We start from the raw sequence: 25,697 nt of genomic DNA, 5'->3' as shown, positions 1-25,697 counted from the left end.
AAACAGATGATAGGGATTAAGAAGTGCACTTCTTGTGATAAGCACTAGATGACTAAAATAAAAACTTAAAAAAAATCCAATACCCTTTCCTCCAACTGAAACAAATGAATTTTTTAAACATTTTTTTCTTTTGTTTTTTAAAGATTTTATTTGAGAGAGAGAGATTGAGAGAATGAGTGGGAAGAAGGGCAGAGCAAGGAGCCCGACGTGGGACTCGATCCCAGGATCCTGGGATCATGACCTGAGCCGAAAGCAGACGCTTAACCGACTGAGCCACTTAGGCGCCCAGAAAGAAAAAAAAAAAGGATTTTTGAGCAGAGTTTGAGGAGTTATTGAAAATCTGAAGCAGGGCGCCTGGGTGGCTCAGTTGGTTAAGCGACTGCCTTCGGCTCAGGTCATGATCCTGGAGTCCCGGGATCGAGTCCCGCATCGGGCTCCCTACTCGGCGGGGAGTCTGCTTCTCCCTCTGACCCTCTTCCCTCTCATGCTCTGTCTCTCATTCTCTCTGTCTCAAATAAATAAATAAAATCTTAAAAAAAGAAAAAAAAAATCTGAAGCAAGGGCGCCTGGGTGGCTCAGTTGGTTAAGCGACTGCCTTCGGCTCAGGTCATGATCCTGGAGTCCCGGGATCAAGTCCCGCATCGGGCTCCCTGCTCGGCAGGGAGTCTGCTTCTCCCTCTGACCCTCCCCCCTCTCATGTGCTCTCTCTTTCCTCTCATCCTCTCTCTCAAATAAATAAAATCTTTAAAAAAAAAAAAAGAAAATCTGAAGCAATAGCACCAATAAATTTAAAAATCCCTTTCCAAATAGAATTCATTCAACTCTAAATGAAAATATTAAAAGTGGGGCACCTGGGTGGCTCAGTCATTAAGCGTCTGCCTTCGGCTCAGGTCATGGTCCCAGGGTCCTGGGATCGAGCCCCACATCGGGCTCCCTGCTCCACGAGAAGCCTGCTTCTCCCTCTCCCACTCCCCCTGCTTATGTTTCCTCTCTCACTGGGTCTCTCTCTCTGTCAAATAAATAAAATCTTTAAAAATATATATTAAGTACTGAAAGTGTCCCCAGAATGCGATGTATGCCACATTCATTTTTCCTTCTCAATCCCAAGAGCATAGTAAAGAACCATGAACAAAGATTTAAAGAATCTGAATGTTAGTCTGGGTTCTATTACCAATTTTCCAGTGTGACTCTGGAAAAGCCATTTCATTTCTCTGGAGTTTAGTCTCCCCTGCTCTAACACTGAGATGACCCTATCGTTTCATAAATTCATCTTGACAAGTTTTAAAACATGAATGAGCAAAATGGGAAGGAAAGCTTTGGGATCGTGCAGTTGAGAAGGCTTCCAGGTTTATGGCATATGTGTCTCAAAGAATCCCATTTATCACTTATGGAGCTGAAGTGTTAATTATGTGTCCTTACTTCCCCACAACCCCATTCCCAAAGAAGATGCCTTACACACAGTACTTTGAGTTGAATGAAAACATATTACAAATCCTACACTTAACTAAAAATGAGACATAAGTCTCGAAAAGTTGTGTGGCTTGTCAAGGCTGCCTGCCTGGAGCATGGCACTGGCAGAACCCAGGGCATTTAGCACTCTGGATTAGGAGTCTTAGGCCGTCCTCTGCGGCTTAACCAGCTGTGTGAATTCCAGAGGTCCACAAGCTCTGCACCTCAGCTTTCCTCATTCACAAGGTGGGGACAAAACCTTTCATTAGACAGCTATGAAATGAAAACATGAGTGTTTTTCTTAAAGCTCTTCCGTGAAGGGCATTTCAAATTTAATAAATTTTAATGTCTACATGTTTATCACAGGCAAGTATCTTGGCTACATAAAGCTGGTAGCCTTAAAATACCTGACCTACTAACTGAAGAGAAACTTAATAACCACTTTTAGCTAACAATTAGGTCAACCTGAAACAGGTTTTTTTTTTTTAATTTGACAGAGAGAGAGAGACAGCCAGAGAGGGAACACAAGCAGGGGGAGTGGGAGAGGGAGAAGCAGGCTTCCCGCAGAGCAGGGAGCCCGATGTGGGACTCGATCCCAGGACTCTGGGATCATGACCTGAGCCCAAGGCAGATGCTTAACAACTGTGCCACCCAGGCGCCCCTCAAACAGGCTTTCTAACAAGTATTTTAGGAGCACATGGGTCCTACCTCTACTTCAGAATGAGAAAACAGGTTAAACTTCTAAGCTTAAAAGGTCTGTGCTCCACCACAACAGAAAAGTTCAAGGACAGAGACCACTGCCATTCTCACCAGTCTAGTCTGAAGCTTTAGTCAAGATTAAGGTATTTTAAGACCTTTGTGTAACTGAACCAATCCACTAACAAGCACATTTGGTTCCTGGGCACCAAGCTGCAGGTGATAGAAATTGCGAGGGGCTCGAGGGGCTCGAGGGGCTCGAGTCCATATCACCAGAGAATGAGGTCTAGCTGGGAATGCTAAGCCTCAAGAGAAGCCTTGGGGTAAATGCAGGTGGGAAAGAACTTAAGGTGTCCGGCCTTTTCCTTTTTTAAACGTAGATGGAGGTTTTAAAGATTATTTCAGGGATCCATTTTATTGTATCTAATACAGAAAGAATATGAAGAAAATGAGGACATGTATAAGCTCAGTATCTACCTTGAGTGTTAAATATCAACCGACATTCCGGTAGGGTGGGTCAAGCTACACCCTCCCAAGTTAAACAGAGGCTTGACCTTTCACTGGTCAGGTGCTATACTGAGGAAGACCGAGCATTTTTGTTTGCTCAACTCCCATACCAGCACCAGTTATCAGGAAGAGTGGATCAGAGAGGCTATGTGGACTGGGTTCACAGAAAACAACTGAAAATTCAGGAGTCTAATTAGTGTATACTGCAAAATGTGTAATGGAATCAGAGAGCAAGAAATCTTACTATGCCAAAAATGCTTCAGTGTTTGAGACACTAAAAGCAGGATTAAAAATGGTAACCTGTTAAGAGAGCTCCTTGGGGGAGAGGGGAGGATGTAAACCACACACATAGGCAGAATATCCCCAAAGCAGCATTTATTTACCCACTGAATTCCAAAACATTTAATTTAGAAGTCTGGCATTTCATAATCACCCATCTTGATTGACGTGGGCTGACACACATGGTGCTGTCAGGATGCACAAGGACAATAGCCAAAGAGTTTACAAAAACTAAATCCATGATTCTTAAACAATCGCAACCAAAAAAAAAAAAAGTTACAGGTATCAAAACTTTTAGATGCATTGCATTGAAAAAGAAGGTTTGTGCACATCATAATTTAAAGAGGCAAAACAAGGCGCTACTGAAACCTCACATTAAACAGTTTATTATAAAGCTGATGGAAAGGAGGAGTGGTCTCTTTGTAATCAGCTTCCCTTAACAGTTTTCCATTAGCTGAAGAAAGAGGTGGGAGGGGTGAATTCATTTTTTTGCATGCACAAGATGTACTGCTTAACAAAACACTATCAGCTTGTTTTAAATGGATCATTTAAATATCAATCGTAGCCTGTGTTGGCTAATTCTCCTTTCTAAACTTCCCCATTGCTTTTGCTTGGATTTCACATAGATCAATAGGCATAGAATGCCTCATTCAGAACGCACTCATCTGCACAATTCGAAAAGGGAGCCCCTAAGGGCTTAAAGCAACCATCAATCCAGCAATGCCCATGAAGATTTATCTGCAACTGCTTCCCAAGGGGCAGGAGAGCAGATCTGAGTAGCTGTGCTGCCAATACAGATAGGTTTAGCACTAGATATTTAGTGATTGTGGCAAGGAAGAATCAAGTGATGATGGGGGGTGGTGGGTGAAGGAAGGGCCCGGGACCCGAAGACTCTTCAGTTGCCTTCTCCTGCTTCTTCATCCTGCTGGTCGCTGGTCCAGAGGGTGAGGTTGTCTCGCAGCAACTGCATGATGAGCGTGGAGTCCTTATAGGAATCCTCGTTTAGTGTGTCCAGCTCAGCTATGGCATCATCGAAGGCTTGTTTGGCTAAGAGGCAGGCCTGCTCGGGTGCATTCTGGATCTCATAGTAGAACACGGAGAAGTTGAGGGCCAGACCCAGCCGGATGGGGTGCGTTGGCTGCATGTGCTCTTTGCTGATTTCAAAGGCTTCTTTGTAGGCAGCCTCAGAAGCTTCGACCACACTGTTTTTCTTCTCCCCGGAAGCTACCTCTGCCAAGTAGCGGTAGTAATCGCCTTTCATTTTCAGGTAAAATACCTTGCTCTCATACTGGAAATCATTGCAGTTCTTGATTAGGAACTTGTCAAGCAGAGCCAGGACATCATTGCACACTGTTTCCAGCTCCTTCTCAATCTTCTCCCGGTAAGCTTTAACTTTCTCCAATTTCTTTTCATTTCCATCAGCCATGGTTTTCTGCTCAATGCTGCTGATGACCCTCCAGGAAGATCGCCTGGCACCAACCACATTCTTGTAGGCCACAGAGAGGAGGTTTCGATCTTCATTGGAAAGAGGTTCATTGAGCTCTGTCACCTGCAAAATCCCCAAAAGATAAACACTGAGATCCAAATCCAAAAATCTTAGAAAGAAATCTTCCTTTGAACCTAATCAACAACCCTTCTCAAGCCAGCGTGGACAAGCTGGAGAAAAATCAATCAGACATGCATCCTGTCTGAAGGAAGACTGTACTCTAAAAAGAAATAAATACTTGAAACAAAATATTCAGTGATAAGGGATTTAAGAAATTCGTAATTCGGGCCTTTTAAGATGTTGCCTTCATCTTGGTAGAGGTATGGGGATAAAGATAACCATGGAAAGATTGTGGTGGTACATAGCAGTGGATGAAAAAGCCCGGAGGTTCAGCTATTCTGCAGAAGGTATCGTCAACAATAAGATCATACAAGTCCTTTGCCAAATGTTTTAAGATTATAGACTGGAAGTACATTCCAGATTCTACTTCCAACTTTATATTCTAGAAAGAACTAATCACACCTCCCTCAAATACATATTAACAGATAAAAGCTTCACAGATGAGATCAAACACAGGTCAAGTGGCCAGAGTTTTGCCCTGAGTGGTTACACAAGAGAATCCTACTGGTACACTCAGACCTCCCCCAATCCAAATGGATACATTAGTGACAGGAACCTGCCCCCAGCCTCTGCTAAAAGGAAGCACAGTTACTCAGCAGTAAGCGCTACTTTGACCTACCAGTCAGGAAACCCTGACTGGCCATCAAGGATGGAAGCACCAATTACTTTTAGGAGAAATGTTAAATTTCATAAGCTGTAACTTTCTTTAGGTAGTTCATGATGCCAACTCCACGTGAGCCAGCTATGTACTTAGTAAAAAGGGCGCTGGACTTTGTTGTGTTGTTGAATTGTGTCCCCCAAAGTTACACTGAAGTCCTAACCTCAGGACCTGTGAATGTGACTTATTGGGAAATAGGACCTCTACAGATGTAATCAAGTCAAGATGAGGTCATCCTGTATTAGGGTGGATCCTAAATCAAGTGACTGGTGCGCTTATAAGGAGTGGGAGATCTGGAGACACACAAACACAGAGAGAATTCCATGTGATTACAGAGGCAGAATTGGAGTGATGGGTCTACCAGCCAAGGAACGCCAAGGATTACCAAGAGCCACCAGAAGCTAAAAAGTGAGGCACGGAAGGATTTTTCCCTAGAGCCTTTAGAAGGAGCACGGCCCTGCTGACACCTTGATCTTGGACTTCTAACCTTCCTAACTGCAATAATATAATTTGCTCTTTTAAGCTACCCAGCTTGTGGTGCTTTGTTTGGCAGCCCAAGGAAACTAATAGACTTGGAATCAGAAAAACCTGGGTCTGGGCCCCAGCAAAGCTACTAATTTCTAAATTGGCCTCTATAAAGTAGGGGGATTCCTTAACTATATGACTTACTGGTAAATGTCTTTAATTTCCAGAAAAAAAGAAAAAAAAACATTTAGGAAACCATACAACACTCAACAAAGAAAAATATTATTTAAACTAGAAGGACAGAAACTCCTGCAATTGAGGGGAAAGGGTTTTGTAAAGGCCAGGTTCAAGGGAGAAAGTTATTAACAGCATATTAAAACAGACATGCTTTAACATGGATTGAAAAGACCGAGCAGTGAAGAATCAGAAATTCTAAAGATCAAAAAAATTGACTCAAGAACATAAGCAACAAATATAATCATTATGTGTAAAATTAGAAAACTTGCGCTAAGTTCTTCATTGTCTACTAGCAACCCCCTCCCCAATAAAAATACCAACAATTCCCCCATTTCCCTGTCCCCAGCACCCCTACTCTTTTGCTACAAATCCCTAGCCTGGGATTGTCCCTCCACCTCTGCCTACTCAATCAAACCAACCCCACTTTTTTCTTCAGTGTGGTCTTTGGCTACAGGCTTCCTCTGCCTATCCCCTAGGAGGGCTGCCTGCAAACCAGGTTCCTCATTCCTCCTCACACAGAGGTTGAGTGGTCTCCACACTTTTCTCAGTGCTCTGCCCCAGTCCCAGGCAATCTCTCTACTAACTCCAAATCCATGCTCCCTTTCAAATCCAGGTGAAGACCTGTAACCCCAATGGTTTTCTTCTCCAGTGAGTTCCTTCAAACACATGCTCACATTTGTTTATTGGAAATATAAAGAGACTTTATTTTTGTTAATATGGTCTTTTTAGGAAGAAACCCTTATAAATTAAAATTCCATCTTGAATCCTCCGACAAATCTGATTGTTGAATCCTCTCAAACGACTCACTTTTCCAGGGCAATATTCAGTAAAACATGAGGCAAGCACAGAATTCCAGAGCTCCTTAGCTCCTGCAATAAGTCAGTCTAAGGGCACTTGACATTAAAATGCAAATGATATCTATAAGGAGTCACTAAGATTTCACCCTGTGGCTAATAAAGCTGCTTGTTAAGTTCACCAGGACACACCAAGGTAACTCCCCAGAGTGTATCTTTAAAATTGAGTGCATATATGTGAAATACAGAACACCTTTATCACCCAGGGTGTTTGTACAATAGATATTATCATCACTAAAAAAAACCACAAAAAACCCTAAGAAATCTGGAGCTTAGCCTGAGCTAGCTATGTGACCTTGTCTGGGGATCAAAAGTAAAATAAGGGGCACTGGTCTAAACGATTTCCAAGGACCTCTTCAGCTCTAATATTCTAGGATTCTGTTTTTCCTGAGCAACAATAAAAGGTGTGGAAAGGCACGAGGTTGGTATTAGTGTAAATGAAATTTGGTTGTTTCTGTAGGTTTCAGGAATTCATGCGGCCCTTCGCCATCAGCAATAAATTGCCCAAAAAGGCTCCTGGGCAATATTTATAATGACACCTTCACATGAAAAATCATTTACTAGGAGTATTAGTGTTTATGTAACAATCATCTGGTTTCCTGCCAGTCTGAATGAATCACTATCAGCATCAGCTGAGTGTGACTAACAGCTAAGCAAGCATTGTTCTTAGAACCCCAGCCAGGGCCTAATTAGGAAATAACTAGATACGTTTAAATATAGTATTTTTAATCCTCCTGGGTTACAACTCAGGAAAGGGAAACTTATGGAAGGAAGATCATTTTATTACTTGATTGGATAACTAAAGGAAACTGAGCTTTCCCCAGATTGGAAAAGTATAGACCAAAGTGAAATCAGATGGCCTATTAAAACAAACAAGATTCACAGCCAGTCTTGATTTGTTAGCACCAGTTCCCAATATTTCAAATTCCAAACTACTGGAGGCAGGAGAGCTAAGGAAAGTCGGTCACACACCGAGAGAAGCAGACACTGGGAGGCAATGTAGCGCAAGAGAAAGGAAAACGTAACTAGCAGTCCTAACCCCTCGGTACTAAAGCAGCTGGATGGTCATCTGCACGCATAGTCTGGGGAGATGATTTAGTGCAGCTTTACAATTAGAAGTTTCCAAATGGTTTCTAACTGGGAACGTGAAGCAAAGACAAGACACAGAATTTTCCAGATAAAGAGACCTGCCCAATGGTTCTCAACCTCCTCTCTACTCCAGCCATTTTCAACACAGCCTCATTTCTGCCCCGCATCGGCTACCCTCAGGGCAGCCATTCCAAACACGACGTCCTCATGGGGCAGCACCACCTCTAAGGGACTCCTCACCTCCGTTCACAGCCTCTCTGCCTTCTGCCTTCCTGTTTGCCTGCCCACCTCCCACCCCACTTAATCCAACTCACACACTTTGGAAACCTTAAGTTGGTGAACCATTCCCATTTCTAAAGGCCCATCTCTCCACCTCCCTTAAGGATTGGACACCAGGCCAGCCACTTGACTAATGTTCTGACTGATGTCCTTAGCATACCGCCGCCTTGGCTGTGCCAACTCCCAGCCCGGGGGCACTCACTTCACCCCATTTCCTCTGCTCTAGGACTACACAGTACTCAAAGTTACAAATAACCTGATAGGCTACTAACTCATTTATCTTCCTATGACACCATTCGCTTACTCAAAAATCCCTAAGGGCCTCCTCCCACTAACTCACCAGGCAATAAACTATGTGTTTGTGAGTAAAAATAGATCCACTGCCAAAAATAGCACAAGGACTATTTGGGAAAACTTAAAGTCTTAATCTGGGAAACATCCAACCTCAAAAGTAATACTGAGCAAACAAAAAATGCCACCCCTGGACGGCCAGGCCACACTGCCAAAGTCAGGGTAAATGTTACTTCTCCGGAAGGGCATTCCCATTCTTCAGAGCTACACGCACCCACTACTATCCCATCTTTGATAGTTACCCACACCCACTTGCTACCAACAAGCTTGCCTTTGGTATGAGTTTACAACAGGAGAAAACGATTCTCGTGAACAATTAGGTAAACATAACCACATCATAAAATCTTTAAACTTCTTCGGCAGAGTCCTGTATGTATTAAAAAAAGAAGAGGGGCGCCTGGGTGGCTCAGCCGCTGGGCATCTGCCTTTGGCTCAGGTCATGATCCCCGGGTCCTGGGATCGAGCCCCACGTCCGGCTGCCTGCTCAGCGGAGGCCTGCTTCTCCCTCTACCCACTCCCCCTGCTTGTGTTCCCCCTCTCGCTGTGTCTCTGTCAAATAAAATCTTTTAAGAAGAAAGAAAGAAAAAGAAAAAGGAAAAAGAAAAGTGAGTCAGGGTATGAAAGATTTTTTGGCTGACTCTTCCCCAATTTACTACCCTCCGAGTGAAGATTCTGCCTGGTCCCAAGATGGCAAAGTACCCATCTGTCACCACTTGCCCAGGCCTGGATAGACCACTCCCTGTCCTCACTAGGGCAAGGCTGCAGTTCTAGAAAGCCAAAGAGAAGCTAAACTTCAAGCTTAGAGCCGATGAGTTCAGGTAGTTAATATCCACTCAAAGCTTAACATTAGTCAAAACAGCCACCTTTGTTATCATGGAGAGACTGCCTTTTCTTACTCTTGACATAACTGAACATTTCTGTAGGGATTGGCAGGGATTAAATACAACCCATCTGAATGGCATTACTGCACGCTACTGTCCCTGGAGGCACCAACACTGAAAGCCTCAGAAGCTGTGCCAGGTTCCGATCGCAGGGAAGTGCCACCACCCACCACCACAACGGGAAAGCCACTGCAGCGAGGAGTGGGAAGAGCACCCGAACGGTGGGGCAGCAGACGGGTGTCCTCTACTTGGACGCTGGAAGGAATTTTACCAATAACCCAGACAATGAAATGTTAGGGCCTATCGGCTTATAAAATAGACTAAAAAAAAATGTGTGAAAACAACTGGTGCCAAAGATATGAAACAATTTCTTAAAATACCATGAATATAATTTAACATAGTTCTGCACTTCTTAATTCATAGCAGGAATTCAAATTCAATTAATACTTTACTTCTTAAGCTAAACGAAACTCCTGGTCTTCAGAACAAGCAAATCCAAATGTGTGAGTCTGCCTTCTACACTCCCCTGCTATAGCTAAGAACCATACATGGCAGATTCTGTTTTTAATCAAACTTGGCAAAAATGACTTACATCTGATAGATGAAATTACTTGTTCACTAAGCCCACTTGTGTAAAGGGCCCGCAAGTTAGTCACCAACAATGACTAATGCCAGAACGTATACTAGAAATACTATCCCTTTCGTGATCCTGGGGTCCTGGGATGGACCCCCTCAACGGGCTCCCTGCTTGGCAGGGAGCCTGCTTCTCCCTCTCCCCACCCCACCCCACTCAGCCTCTCTCACACGCTCTTTCTAATAAATAAAACTTTAAAAAATTTATGTATATTATGCCTTAGCCTCATGGGCCATTATTATACAGTGGTTATAGTGAGAGTTCTAAATTCAAGAGTTCAGGTCTTGGCTTTACAACCTGACCTCGAGAAAACTAGCCTCTTTAAATCTCATTTGTAAAACGAAGTTAACAATTATCCATAGTCAGTCCATCCAAAGTTGTTATGAAAATTAAATGAGAATGTACACATGGGAGTACCAACTACCATTTACTGAATGCCTAGTAAGTAAAATGTAAGTTCCATAAACTTGATAAATTGTAACATAGAAAACACATTTGGGGGCGCCTGGGTGGCTCAGATGGTTAAGCGTCTGCCTTCGGCTCAGGTCATGATCCCAGGGTCCTGGGATCGAGTCCCGCATCGGGCTCCCTGCTCGGCGGGGAGCCTGCTTCTCCCTCTGCCTCTCTGTCTCTTATGAATAAATAAAATCTTTAAAAAAAAAAAAAACCACATTTGGGGTATCTCCTTCCAAACCATATCTGGAAGTGTGACACTGCGTTCTACCACTAATATGAAATTCAAAGCTCTGTGAACTGTTCACCAATTGAAGTCCTTTTAATTCAGGCTATTGCAAGAATCGAGAACCTTCTTTCTTTCCTCAGCCAATACATGGCAAAGCAATACTTACGTTACAAATGACCACTTAGGGCGCCTGGGTGGCTCAGTTGATTGAGCGACTGCCTTCGGCTCAGGTCATGATCCTGGAGTCCCGGGATCCAGTCCCGCATCCGGGCTCCCTGCTCGGCGGGGAGGCTGCTTCTCCCTCTGACCCTCCCCCCCTCTCATGTACTCTCTCTCATTCTCGCTCTCTCAAATAAATAAAATCTTTAAAAAAAAAAAAAAATGACCACTTAGTGGGAAATAGTACTCTCTAGTTTATACATATTTCAAACTACAGTACTGATGTGGCTTTGAGATTTCACACTAACCACAATTTTGGTACACCTCAAAATCATCCTTAGTTTTAATATCTGCAACACGGGTTAGGTCTCACCCTGAGAAACTCAGTCGAGCTCTCCACTTTTATACACCACCTGCTCATTCCCCCACTTCCCATAATCTCACAGCTGTTGGAGTAAGAGCCTTTTGCCACTGGTTGGGCCAAGTGCCTCTTCCTCTCAAACTGTTTAAGCTGCAGCTTTATTTCCTGCACTCAAGATTTCTATAGATATTCTTCAAGTCCTTCAGATGTATTTCTGTCCTCTGTCAACTTTGTAATCAACTGTATCAATGTTAAAACACACCATGCTATCCCAAATAATTTTAATGTTTTATAAATTTAATTACAATCTATGTTTTAATATAAAAAGATGACTTAAGGCAGTAAGAGACATGAATGATGTCCACCCATGAGTATTCACCAGAAATCTGGTTATTTACCCTCTTTCTTTAAATCCCTTAAGTCTAATGCACTGACATTTTTATCCCCCTTTATAGGTTTCATTTTTTAATTTAATCATTTGAGACACAGAGATACAGAGAGAGAGAGAGAGAGAGCATGAGCAAGGGGAGAGGCAGAGGGAGAGGGAGAAGCAGGCTCCCCGCTGAGCAGGGAGCCCAATGTGGGGCTCGATCCCAGGACCCTGGAATCATGACCTGAGCCAAACGCAGACACTTAACCATCTGAGCCACGCAGGCGCCCCTATTTCACTTTCTTATAAGATGGTATGATACCCATTTTTCAGAGGTTATGTTTGCGTAAGGTCATTTCAAGCCCAGCAGAGAGAGGACCTGGGTTCTTAATCTTTCACAATGCTTCTTCCCACTGTTTCACTCTTTGCAAGCTGCTAGGTATGAGATGAGGAGATCTTGAAGACACTCCTTTAGTTCACTTCAAAAGCATTTCTTGCCTCCTCACATTATGGGGTGAGGCAGGGAACTGCAGTTCTCAAATGATTTGAGGCAACACTACTGTTTCCAATATGCATGATTTTTCTTAAAGCTTACCGACACCATCCTCCAGGTGACACTGGTAGCATAAGGAACATCAATGATTACAGGCAGGCATTATTAGGTGACCATTTAAATTATAAAGAAAACAGAAAACAAGTTAGAAGAGTAAGACTGAAAAATGACTTGATAGCAACACCAACATTACTAGTTTTACACTTCAAAAGACTCGAAGCCAAGAGATGTTAAAGTTCAAGGTTACAGTGTGGTGATATCAGAACATCTCACTCAGGTTGCTTCCCTGTCCACCCTAGAGCAGTCTACTTACCTGTCCACCACCCTGAAGAAAACCCACATAAAAAGGTTACCAGAATTCCTTTTTTCCAAAAGCTCAACTTTAAGCCTATGATATTAATAAAATGGGGGCTGAGTCTTCCCAATAACATTAAGAATTTAATGTACAAATATCAACTTAATAGGTAAAACTAAGAAACTGTCTCCCACTGAACCCTGCCAAGTCCTTTCCAATTAATATATTCTATTAATTTAGATGACAAAAAAAGTTCTGACTTTTTAAAATGAGTTACATTGAAGGAATGGTTTATCACAATTCTCAGATGACATAATTGGAGCTTGGATTGATTTTTCAATGCTGAATGGCTTATCCAACCCATCAATCATTTCAGATAAGATATTACAGATTCTCAACACAGGGGAGGGTCCATTACTTTGCAAAATGCTACCTTTAAGCCTCAGAAAAAAATCTGTGAACACAAGTTTCTAGCTACAGGATAGCATTATTCAAGCCTGCTTATGAAGACCAGAAAGCCAATTTTGTTCTCTCCCCAAACTGTATTTCATTCCGGTTACATCTCTCAATCCTTTCCTTACTTCCCATTTCAAGTTGCCTCAGGTTTCCCAGAGCTCCAGAATGTCCTTTCTAGCCATCTTTCCTTAACCTCAATTCACCTTTATTCAAGCCCCACTCACAGGGTGAACGAAGGCCTCACTAAAATGTCTAGAGGCCTCAGCCTGCACAATCCCAGTGCCACTCCATTATTGGGGAGAAGACGTTCACTCAAGTGTGACTTGCTGTGTGACTTGCTGTGTGAAGAGAAGTGGATCTTATCCCAAAGAAAATTAAGCTCAGAACCCCTTCAGAGGAAATGTATTCACAGTAGATTCTGTAAAATTTGCAAAATTAATATTTTACATTTGCGTCCTTGAAGAGGGCCCCCTGAATTACAAAGGCTTCAGATCCCAAACCTAGCTTGTCCCTGGTTTAGACTAACCGGTGACAGCATGCCAGGGCTCAAATCAGGATCACCTTTATCAACAAATGAGTGGTAGTGCTGGTTTCTAAACACACCTAGTGCAATGTTTTAAAACAAGGACACCACAGGAAAGCTATCTCTTCAAGTGTCTGTCTTAGCTGGATAAATCCTAAATATTGACCTCAGCAACGTATTTCATATGATACTAATACCAAAGCCTTAAACGCAGCTCTTCAAATGATTCTGAAATTTTAGGGAGCCTCTCGATTTGTGGATTTATAAGAAATCTCACAAAGCCAGCAAAAGGACAAATGAGCCATAATTCGGGTCAGTAACTGTCAGGCTTCAGCCCGCTCAAAATTAGGGTGCAGATTTCTGAGTCCCAACCCTAGAGCTGCAGAATCTTTAGGTCTAAGGTGGGGCCCCGGCGGATCCTCCCAGATCTCCCGGAGGATGTACACTGGTTGAACGTAGCAGGCTGGTGGCCGTCAGTTGTACCTCTACCACCGTGTGACCTTGACGCAGAGAAGTAATGTTCATTTAGAGAAAAGGTAAAATAAAGAGACAGGGACAGTAAGAGGATAACCGGAACTCTTAGTCTCATATATGCAGGTGGTGTCTAATCCACGGTATGCGCTAGGGTGTGGCCGGGCACGAGTCCTTCACCGGAAATCAAGTTGCAGAATCAATCTACGAAGATCTCGGGAATGCAAAGGCACACAGCCCTGTCTTGCCAAGAAGTCACGTCTCATTTTAATCTCCAGGCAGATGCTCGCTGCATCAGACCTGGGAGTGGGGCCCCACACCCACCGCCCTCCAGCTCGCGTCCACGTCTAGACTGCAGGGTGGGGGGTCTTCGCACACAAAGCCAGCCCCGGGTGTGGGAAGATGGAACGAGAACGATTCCGGCGAGTAGAGCGTAACAGATCGGGATCACACAGACTTCAGGTGGTGGCAGAGAAAACCAGGAGAGACAGAGCGCCACTCACTAGGTGATTCTTTATTACGAGTTGGGGTATGGAGGAAGGCGAGAGGGAGGCGAGCCCCCACGTTGGGCAGAACGGTCTAGAACGAGGAATGTGGCTCTCTCACGTTTCCTCGGGCCCCCTCCCCCCCCACCCAGGGCTCCGAGCTGGGATACGGCGACCCCCGCCCGCCGGAAAGGGGCCACTGTCGCCCACCCTTCCTCGTGGGGCTGCATTCCTCCCCCGAGACCCCACCCCGGCCCGGCCGCAGGAAATGGCGGGGCGGGCGCGGGAAGCGCGGGCTGCCGGCGGGCGGCCGCGCCCAACGAAGTCGCGGGGTCGCCCGGGGCCGGGAGGGAGATGCCGCCCGGCCGCCCATCCCTCCCCTACGCCGGGCCCCCCCAGCCGGCCAACCCGGCCTCCCGGCGCGCTCACCGCCTTCATGGCGGAGGCCATGTCGTCGTAGCGCTCCGCCTGCTCGGCCAGCCGCGCCCGCTGCAGCAGCTGCTCTCGGTCCCCCATGTCGCTCGTGGCTCGGCCTCGCCTCGCGCCCGCACCGCTCGCCCGCTAGCTCGTGCGTCCGCTCCCTGGTCGCCGCGGAGGCCGCCGCCGCGCACGCGCACTGGCTCGCCGGCCGGCCCAAGGCTGCAGGCTGCAGGCAGCGCCGCCGCTCGCGCCCTCTCGCTGGCTCGCCCCGCACGCTGTGGCTCGCGCCGCCGACGCCGCCGAGGGAGGAGAGGCGGCCGCGCGGGGGGATGGGAGGATGGAGGACGCCTGCGCAGTGGGAGCAGCCGGGCCTGGCGGCGGGGAGCGGCGGGAGTGGGAGGGGGGAAGGGCGGGCCGGCCCTAACGGTCTATTTCAAGGTGACGTCACCTACTATAAATAGCTGCCGCCGCCGCCGCCTCCGCCGCCCCGCCCGAGAACTGCGCAGGCGCCCTGTGAGTGCTGCATTTTACCGCCGCATAGGTGGAGGTGGGAGAAGGGAGAGGGGGGTGGGGACTGCGGAGCCCGAGGAGGGGGCGCGGTGATGGCGGTTGCGTAGGTAGCTCAGTGGCACAGCTCTTCTTTGAAGCGCGACTCTGAGGCCAGGTTGGAGGTGTGACTGCAGAAGGACCCAAAAATCAAATAACCCTACTGTTTGGAAAAGCCAGGAGGCCGTGTGCCCGGGGGGGGCGGGCCGGGACCGCCCCCGCCGTCTCGCCAGCCTTGACTCCAGGCTGGCTGGCCCATGGGCTCCTTGGGGACGCACCCTCTGGATCCGTACTGGCCAGGGCAGGATCGGGTCTAGACTTTGTCCAGACGCCCACCTGCCACTCCCAAAGACACGTTTCACACCCAGCGGGCTGCAGAGCCGTGCTCCCACCTTGACAGTTGACTTTGGGCATACTGTGCCTTCCATGAGAGGAGGGACAGGATGGCCTGGATGGGATGAGTAACATGACATATCTACTAGGAGCCAGCCCAGTGCTAGGCCTGTATAGGTATAAACATATTTAGTCCTCACAGCCCACCACGCAGGTGGGCACACCTGGTCTCCCCATTTTTCAAAGCCAGATTAGTGACTTACTCAGGGTTACACAGCTGGTAATTGGTGGAGCCAGGATCTGAGTTCAAACCCAGGCTGAACTTCCTTCTGTGGCAAAGAGGGGGGTGGATGGGCTGACTGGTCACTAAGCCCATCCCTGTTGTTGCATTCTATGCTGAGGGTCCCTCATGCTAGGCCCTGGGCTGGGCCTTGGACAAACTAGGAAAATCCCAATGACTAAAACATAGCCCCACTTAAGTACAACACGCCAAGGGTGGCACAGGAGAAGGGACCTTAGGCTCTCTGAGAATTTTATCGCATGCTCAGCACTGGGGGAAAGAGTAGCTATAGAATAAGTAAGATACATCCTCTTGTCATAAGCTAGATCTAAATACACCAGTGCAGGTAAGCCGGACTTTGAGGGAGATGAAAGTCAGGGAAAAGGTATTAGGGAGTGGGGTCCAGCACAGACAAAGGCTTAGCAGTGAGGACAGAAACAAAATCTGAGAGACAATGAGAAGAAAGGCCTGGCAGTGGGGAAATGAGGTTGGGCAAAACAAGATAATGGAGTGTTTTAAATGCCAACCTGAAGATTTGAGTTATTATCCTTAGGTAATTGGGAACCAGAAGAGGTGTGGAAGTCCCATTTCAAGCCAAGAATATTGGTCTGGAGAGTACGATGTATTTGAAGGGAGAAGTGAGGGACTGGACCCTAGTTTTACCATCTAGCAATTGGACTCAAAGGACTATTAAATGCACCGTAGAATAGAAATCCTGAAATGTCCAAGCTGGTAGGACATTTAGAGTCACTGTCATCCAACCCTTTATCCCATATAAGGAGAAACTGAGGTCTGAGGAAGAGAGGCTAGCCCCAGTTTGCACAGTGAGCGAGCAGAGCTGGGGTCTCCATACTAGGTCTCCTGTCTCTGGGCCTTCTTCTCCCTGCTGTGACACCAAAATGAAGACCTCAGTACCCATGAAACAGGATTTCAGTGTGAGTCTGAGCAGAGGCCCCCACCACAAGTTTTCACCATGCTTTGAAGAGTCACCTTTGCTAACTACAAATGGAATTGAGGTTAACAAACTAGGCTGATCTTTCCCCTGGTGGATATCTTTAAAGAGCATGATAGATGATAATTAATTGTCCCCCCCCATGAAAATGGCGTTCCAGTGAGAGGTGGGAGGAGAGCCAGCGCTGGGAGATTTCTATGTTTCCTTCCAGCTTTTAGAGAGATTAGAGGCCTTCCAGCTTTTCTGATCATGCTGGACTCAGACTGATTTCAAAACAGTGAAAATTAGGTAGAATAGGGCATTCTAATTCTAAAAAATGTCAATGGGGGACACTTGGGTTCTCCCATGAAGCTTTTCTTGTCTTCTCACCAAAGTTCACTGTCTCCACTTCCTCACCCCCCACCCACCTCTCAGTCCAGTGTACTCTGGGTCTGTCTGCCCCTAGTCCTTCACCTAGACGGCTCTCACTGTGGCCACTAGCAAGTAGCCACCTGTTGCCAGTCCAAGGTCATTTCATAGTTCTCACCTTCCTAGCCCCCTTGACCACCCTGGGCACAACTGCTCTCCCTGCCTAGACAGGCTGTCCTCTAAGCCTCCATGACGCTGCACCCTCCTGGCTTCCCTCTGCTGCCCCACTGCTCCCCTTCTCTGGTCTCCTGCGTGGGCTTGTCTTCTCAGCCTACCCTGAAATACTGGGGTTCTGCCCCAGGCCCTCCGCTTTCCTCACTCTGTTCTGTCCTGGGCGACTCCATCCACACCCACTCTTGAGGGAACATATGCCCCATTCCCAGCTCTGGGCAAGGAGCTTTGCAGAAATGGGTATATTTTTTTCCCTCAAGATTCCCCCCTGTAAGGTAGGTACAATTTCCATTCCCATCTTATAGATGGGAAAACTGGCTCAAAAATGTTCCATGATTTTGGGTGTTACACGCAACTAATGAATCGTTGAACACTACATCAAAAACTAATGAGGTACTATATGTTGGCTAACTGAACGTAATAAAAAATAAATTTCAGTGTTCCATGATTTGAATAGTCACAGCTGGTAATCAGCAGAGTCAGAATTTGAACTCAGGTCTGTCCGACTCCCAAACCTGATGGCCCAACACTGCCTTTTGGTGTTAGCTGAGAAGGTGTGACTCCCTTCCAGGATCATTCAGATTGTAAAAAGTATACACAAGCCTCCCTACCTAGAGGTTACACACTCTGACCAGCACCCATTTTCACCCTTCAGAAAGGGCTGCTAACTCAAGTCTTACAAGTAAAGCCCAGGACAGCTGCCTTGGACGGGACATTTACTCCCAGGGCTCTAAGTCCCACCAATAAAGTTGTTCTCTTTGAACAACTCCAGAGAGACCCCCTGAACCAGGTCAAGAGGACTAACCATGAGGGCCAAACACACCATGTTGCCCGGAGCTCAGAGCAAATCCTCAGTGCAGAGGCCACGTCTGCCGCATCTTCGTCCGGTACAGGGTCTCTTGCTTTGGGAACAGAGCAATCTGCCCCTGGCTACCTGAGGACATGTGAGTGGTGTGATGGGGAAGAAGGATCTGCACTTAGTTTCTTTTTTTTAAAGATTTTATTTATTTATTTGACAGAGAGAGACAGAGCGAGAGGGGAACACAAGCAGGGGGAGTGGCAGAGGGAGAAGCAGGCTTCCCGCGGAGCAGGGAGCCCGATGCGGGGCTCGATCCCAGGACCCTGGGATCATGACCTGAGCCGAAGGCAGATGCTTAACGACTGAGCCACCCAGGTGCCCCAAGGATCTGCACTTAGTTTCAAATTCTACCCTGCTAGTTACCAGCTGAGTACCTTTGGGCAAGTCCCTAAAACAGGACTAACCACACCTATTTCTTTGGGTTGGGGATCGGCAAGAGCACGTATATTCCTCACCTGCACGGTGGCGACACATGGGAGGCACCAGCCATCATGACCATAGAATGAATAATTCCTTGCTGCATCCCACCCTGAGCCAGGGGTAACAACTGTTCCTCCTGCAGAACTGGATTTTCAAAGCAATGCCAGAACCCGCCACCAGAGCTGAGTGAATAGGTGACCCAGAAAAGGCACGTCCTGTTTTTTTTTTCCCTCGGGTACTCTGGGACACTCTGAGGTCCCTGAGAAGTCTGGACACCAAGGGACATACGACAGAGGAGATGTGGTATTATTCTGGAGAGATGGCTTTCACCCTGTTGGCATGGTTACCATCTTGAGCAAGAGGGGCCACCTGCCCACATATTAGTGTCACCCACATAGGATTGTAGGGTTTTTCCCCACCAAATGAGGCCTCTTGCTGCCCAGGTAACCTTGCTGATCCTAAACCAGTGATAACACCACCACCAACAGCATCAGCGGTAGCTGCCCAAGGGTCGACATTTTCCCCCCTTATATTATCTCACCAAATTCTTACAACTCATGGAAGGAGGTTGTTATCCCCATTATATGGATGAGGAAAATGAGACCTAGAAAGATCACCTGCAGCCTCCCACTCACACCCACATTCTGCCACTTGCTGTGGCCTCGGGGTCCTTTTGCTGATACCAAATTGCACCCCACCCCTTCCCGCCCACCGCTCTGTGTCTGAGACCAGCCTGAGCCCACAGACCTCAGGACCATCCAGAGCCCTTCACCACTCTGTCAAAGCCCACTTTGGGAGCAATTGGCTCCCCAAGGCAGTATTTGGTATTACGAAGTGTGAAAATGTCCTGGTAGCTACAGTCTGTGAGCTGGTGGAGCTCAGAGCCCATTCTCAGCACCCGCCCCCCGCAAGCTGGTTCAGAGGAGTTCAGCTCTGAAGAAGGACGGCAAAGCTGTCCCCCATGGAACCACAGTGAGAATAAGGGCAAAAAAAAAAAAGGCTTTTTTTGCTTCAGTTCTGCAGATGGTCGAGGAGCTTGTGTTTCTTCACCAGAATTTTCTAGATCCTTTGACTGGAACCATCTGGGTAATTGTCTCAAGCTTCTGTGTGATTCCCACTGAGGTGGAACCAGGTGGGAGGGGCTGTGTGGCGCGTGTGGTGCTGTGACTTCCCCTCTCTGAGCCTTGGACTTCTTGTCTGTGAAATGGGAGTCCGCACTGACAGGATGGTAGAGTTCGTTCTTTCTTCCAGCCCTGAAGGTCTAGGGTATTTCACTGCTGGAGGTTCAGCAAACAACGGCATGGCAACTCGAGAGGATGAAACGGGGCTGCTTCAAAGGTCCAGTGTTTGGACCCCGAGTCGAAACGAGTGGAGGAGGGTAACAGGGACCCACTCCATAGCAGGCCGGGCGCTGGGGGGGGGCAGTGCACGCCACTCAGTTAAGGTAAGGTCAGTATTGTCGTTCCGATTTTACAGATGACGAAACTGAGGCCCAGGGAGGTTAAGTGTCTCGCTCAAGTGCAGCGCAGACAGCAGGGGTCAGGAGCCTGCATCCGGACCCACTCCACCTTCATTCTTCCCACTGCAGCCCCTGATCTCCTGAGAGCCTTTTGGTTGTTGAGCTAGGAGCATAACCGTCCTCCACTGCTGCTTAAACCACACCCCCGCAAGTAAGCAAGGGGATCACTGAGTTTCCACAGAGGTTTCCTGCCAGGCAACTGTGCTAAAAAAAAACCCATCTTTTCCTACCTAGTATGTTAGTAGGAGGTGAGCAGATTGCGACAGCCTTCTGTCTTCTTCCAGACAACAGTGGCAGGCTGGTCCCCACTCAGGAAACAACAGAGGGACCCGGGAGGACCAAAGCCATAGGAGAAGGCTGACCCCAGGGGCGTGGCTTGTGCACACACGGGAGACACAGACCCACGGCAGACCCACTGGAGTCATAGATAGGACCCTCTCCCTCTTAAAAGATATAAGCTCCTCCCTCCTGGCCTTTCATCACGTGCCCCTGGGCCGCCTTTCCGAGCTCATCACCTACTCCCTGAGCATCCTAGGTTCACCACGTTCCCAGCCTCCATCCACAAGTTTCTACCAACTAGAATGTCCTTTCCCATCCTGCTGCCTCTTCCTCTGCTTCGAAGTCCTTTAATGGCCAGCAGAGACCTCACCTCCTCAAGGGAGCCTTCCAGGTTCTCCGTCTCCTGATGGAGAACTCTCCCCTCTGCCCACTCCCCCAGGGACTCTGGCATCCACCACGTGCATAGAGTTATTTTGGTAAAGCTGATGTGTGCTGGCCAGCTGTTAAGCACCGAGCATGATGCTATGCAATTTCACATAGGATCTCATTTAATCTTCACAACAACGATGAGGTGGGGATTCCTCTTATACCCACTCAAACGGATGGGGAAACTGAAGCTCACTTACCCACGGTCATGGAGCTAGTGGGGGCAGTCAGAATGTGCACCCAGGTCTGTCTTTCTTTCTTTCTTTTAAAGATTTTATTTATTTATTTATTTGACAGAGAGAGAGACAGTGAGAGAGGGAACACAAGCAGGGGGAGTGGCAGAGGGAGAAGCAGGCTTCCCACGGAGCAGGGAGCCCGATGCGGGGCTCGATCCCAGGACCCTGGGATCATGAGCTGAGCCTAAGGCAGACGCTTAACAACTGAGCCACCCAGGCACCCCACACCCAGGTCTTTCTGACTGTCAAGTTCACGCTCTGCCACTTAACACCACCTGCTTCCCACTTTCTAAGGAAGTTGCCATTTCCCTTGCAGAATGTAAACACTGGGGAATCATTCCTCATCTGAGCCCCCACCCCCGGGGCGCACCTCTCCACGAGTGAGTGCTGAATTGAATCTGATCACACCTTGTGCATACTGCAGAAATTCCACCACTAGAGTCCTCTTGGTGAGTGGCAAAGTCTTTCAGGAGGCGGGGCACTTTTAATCAGCTGACAGCCAACTGACTAATTGACAGCTCGGGGGGAAGATAAGCTAAAGGAGTGAGCAAAGGGGAGGAAGGCGAGATTGCAGGTCAGAGGAGGCTGAAAGGCAGAGGAGGGCTCCTGGGTTGAATGGGGCAGTTTTTCAGACCCTCCTCAAATCCTGGCAATTCCACAGTAGCTGGGGAAGCCTGGGCAAGGGGCTGCACCTCTCTGAGCTTCGGTTTCCTCCTCCGTAAGATGGGCCTGTTGCAACAGTGCTTGCTGTTCACGCTAGACACCCCGGGCTTCCGCCAGAGGAATGAGGTTGTGCTGAGGGAAAGAGTGGATGCTGCCTCCTGGGACAGTTGGTGGATCAGCCCAGCCTGAAATGCCCTCCCCATGAAATCACTGGGCCCTAAAGGCCTGGGGGCATCCAGGAACTCACAGGATCACAGACTCACAATAAGGGTCTTAGAGACAGCTCAGGTTGGCTTTCTAGCGCTCTGAGACAGTCCCAGATGGTTCCAAATCCAGCGTCCACTTGCTCTGTGGCCTCGTGCCTGTCACTTTACCCCTCTCAGACTGGTTCCTCATCTTTAATATGGAAGTAAACGTAATTCCTTTGCCATAGCTCTGTGGATGGAGGATGAGACCCCAGACCCCTCTGGGGTCATGTGTCCAGCCCAGGGTCTAATCCACAGTATAACCCCAGGCATGTCAGGTCTCCCCTCTGAGCGGCACTTTCCCTACTCACCAAATGGGGGTAAGGATTCCTGGCAGAGCAAAGGGATTACATGAAGGCTGTTTTCCTAACAGCTACCCCTGAGCTCTCATGATGCCCCAAGCCCTGTGCTATCACCAGCCATGGCTGCATTTAGTCTTCATAGGAACCCTGTGAGGTGGGAACTCAATTTGCAGATAAATGGCTAGGAGGAGTTAGAACCAGGATCTGAGCTCTGAGCCTGTTCCCTCTGCCTGGCACACTTATCCGCCTCTTTCCACGCCTAACTCGGGCTCCTTCTTCAGGTTTCAGCATTAACCCTGGCTTCTCTGGAAGGATCCCTCAGCCTCAGGCTGGGCCGGGCACCTGCTCTGGCCCTCTGCCTTGAGACTTTTTCTCCCTTCCTCCGCCAGCCAGTGGGGGAGGGAGCCCCAGGAGGCAAGGTCACACTTAGAGCTGTATCCCCAGAGCCTAGCACTGTGCTTGGCTTACAGAATGCATCATGTCAGCATCAGGATGCCACCCAGTCCCTGAGGAGCCGGGGAGATGGGAGGAAAACTTGGAGTCCTGCCATGCCTTACATTAGCAGCATCTTCTCTGAGTCCTGACAGCCAGCCCCCTGGGATGCCATTTGAGCCAGCTGAATTCCGGTCACTGTTTCACCTTGGAAAGGCAGCCACGGCCCTCACCAAGCAGCCTGGCAACTGACGTCACCGTTAATATTTAATGTGGACTCCACTGCGGCAGAGCTGCAGGCTAGAGGAGCTGGAGGGGGCTGGGCCGCATCTCCATGGGTCGTGGGGAGGGCATAGATGGAAAAGGGGTGCATAAACTGGAAAGCCCCCAGCAGAGGAGCATTACACTGGCCCGTTTTAGTCCCTGGCTTAACTCAGAAAGAGCCAGCGCAGCATTTGCCTGCAGGGGGACAAGGAGACTGCTGACTGAGCCCAAGCGATAAACATATGGGGGATTAGGGGCTCCCGGGGAGATTTCCTGGAGACAGTGGGAGGGTGAACCCTGGCGCCAGCCAGACCTGGACTCCACTCCACGTTGGCACTGTGCAGCTATGTGACCGGGGAGCAACTGCACCACTGAGCCTCTGTTCTCCGATCTGTGAAATGGGAATGATACCTTCCTTGAGGGGTTGTTGTGAGAGGATTCAATAAAACAAGTGATCTAGATAGAGGACCCAGTTCAGTACATACTAGGACCTCAGTAAATGCTTCCCCCAAACCAGGTGCAGGGCCTGAGGTTGGAGAGAGGAGACCTGAAGGTGTTTCACCCATTCACTGGCCAGAATGGCCGGAAGAGAAGGGTCCTTGTGGACCATCTCTTCTGATCGACTGGCCCCCTCATTAGACAGACGAGGATGCCGAGGGCCCGGGAGGGAGCAGAGGCTCACACAGCAGAGCTGGGGTCTGACCTGGCCTGCAGTTGCCTGCTTGCCTTCCACCAGTGATGATGAGGAGATGCCCCCATTCCTTGATGGGTGCTAGACAAAGCAGGACCCTCATCCTCCACCCCTTCCTGGTCTCCCTCCTGTATGTTTCCCTGCAAATCCTGGGAGCTTCCCAAAGTGTAAATCTGACCATGGCATTCCCTGCTTAAAACCCTTCTGTGGTCCCACGCTTAGGGTTGCCAGAGAAAATACAGGAGGCCCAGTTAAAACTGAATTGCAGATAAAGAACAAACGATTTTTCAGTATAAGAATGTTCCAAATATTGCATGCACATAATTACACTAAAAAATTCTTCATTGTTTGGGGCACCTGGGTGGCACAGTCAGTTAAGTGTCTGCCTTCGGCTTAGGTCATGATCCCAGGGTCCTGGGATCAAGCCTCACGTTGGGCTCCCTGCTCAGCAGGGAGCCTGCTTCTCCCTCACCCCCCACCCCCCGCTTGTGCTCTCCCTCTCTCCCTCTCTCTCAAATAAATATTTTTAAAAAATTCTTCATTGTTTATCTGAAATTCCAAGTTAACAGGACAACCTGTATTTTTATTTGCTAAATCTGGCAATCCTACACAAACAGCCTTCAGGAAAAAGGTCAGAGTCTCTCATCAGCCCACGAGGCCAATTGTAGCCCCAAGCTCATCCTTTCCCTCTCTTGCACATGAACTCCCTGCTCTGGACACAACTTGTTGCCTTTTCTTGAGAATCCCAAGCTCTCCCTCCCCTCTCGCCTTTGTAAATGCTATCTTTTCCACTGGGACCTTCTCGGGACCTCTTCCTCCTGTCGCTGCCCCACTGAGCTTGACCCAACCCATCCTCAGGCTTCTCCAGCATTGCTGTTTTCTCCTGGAAGGCTTCCTGACTCTCCAAGCCTGAACGGTGCCTCCCCTGGGTTCCCACTGTGGGGCAGGTCCTCTGCCTATCTCGTTCACTCAGTGCAGAGTAGAGGCTCATCAAACATTTATTACATTGGACTGCTAAATTCCACAGCCCCCTTGCACCTCTGCTATCAAGAGTTTCCTTCCTTCAGCTAAATCCTACATGCCCTCCAAGGCCCTGTTGGAATCCTGCCTCCTCTAGGCCTTCCCCAGGGCCCAATCCTGCCAGTTCAGTCATCATCCAGCGTAGTGAGCAACCTTTTCAGCCCATAAGCTCAGCAAGAGTAGCACCCCTCAGACTCTCCTGTGACCTGCAGTGCCCAGCACAGTACCTTCCTGCCAGATGGTGCTCAACAAATGCCAGTGAGTTTGGAGGATACCAAACCAAGCTTCTGTGTCTGATTCTCCTCCTCCTCCTCTCAGAGGTCAGTAACTGAAATCCTAACCCTGCCCTGAAGCAAAGCCTCATATGGATGACAGGGAAGCATCTTTAGTTCCCACCTGACAGAACAGCAAACGGAGGAAGTGGAGGAACCATTAGTTTGTGGTTCAGGTCTCTGGACTCCATCCTACCCCAGGGCCTTTGCACCTGCTCTTCCCTCTGCCCAAAGTACTCTTCCCAAAGATCTTTACTTGGATGATGTAGCAGATTAATTATGACCATAAATATTTTGGCACTCACCCCTTCAAGAGGTGGTGTCTCTCCCCAGCCCTTGAATCCAGGCTGGCCCTGTGACTTGCTTTGACAACAGAATGTGGCAGAAGTGACCCTTTATGAGGTCAGAGCCTAAGCCGTGCAGCTTTTGCCTTCCCCCTCTTAGAATGCTGCCCCTAGATCACCATGTAAGGCCAACTGAAGGATGAGAGGCTGTGTGACAGGGGGCTGAGGGGCCCCAGCCAACAACCAGTACCAACTACTAGAAGGCTGAGTGAGGCCTTCTTGGACCTTCCAGCCAGCTGTGCCTCCAGCTGCATGTAGGAGAAATGGACAGAGGA

General features: G+C 48.2%; 1 protein-coding gene and 1 long non-coding RNA gene across 2 annotated transcripts in view; one reads left to right on the top strand and one right to left on the bottom strand.

Moving 5' to 3' along the window:
* Nucleotides 1-3,012: 3,012 nt before the first annotated feature.
* YWHAH (tyrosine 3-monooxygenase/tryptophan 5-monooxygenase activation protein eta) lies at nt 3,013-15,060 on the bottom strand. Its single transcript, XM_045887240.3, has 2 exons — nt 14,770-15,060; nt 3,013-4,480 (listed from the first exon to the last, which is right to left on the bottom strand). The coding sequence occupies exons 1-2, from the start codon at nt 14,854-14,856 to the stop codon at nt 3,827-3,829; spliced, it is 741 nt and encodes a 246-aa protein (XP_045743196.1). The 5' UTR covers nt 14,857-15,060; the 3' UTR covers nt 3,013-3,826.
* The window catches only part of LOC135362583 (uncharacterized), a 33,875-nt gene continuing 22,259 nt past the window's right edge, over nt 14,082-25,697 (top strand). The window contains exon 1 of the long non-coding RNA XR_010407463.1: nt 14,082-14,361. This is a non-coding gene — a long non-coding RNA (uncharacterized LOC135362583). The remainder of the gene's footprint in view (nt 14,362-25,697) is intronic.

The sequence above is a fragment of the Mirounga angustirostris genome, unplaced genomic scaffold (genome assembly GCF_029215605.1).
Source record: "Mirounga angustirostris isolate CCGP_5_RB_7025 unplaced genomic scaffold, mMirAng1.0.hap1 SCAF_14, whole genome shotgun sequence".
Taxonomy (NCBI): Eukaryota; Metazoa; Chordata; class Mammalia; order Carnivora; family Phocidae; genus Mirounga; species Mirounga angustirostris.
The sequence above is the reverse complement of the archived record's forward strand: the minus strand, read 5'-3'. Positions and strand labels throughout refer to the sequence as shown.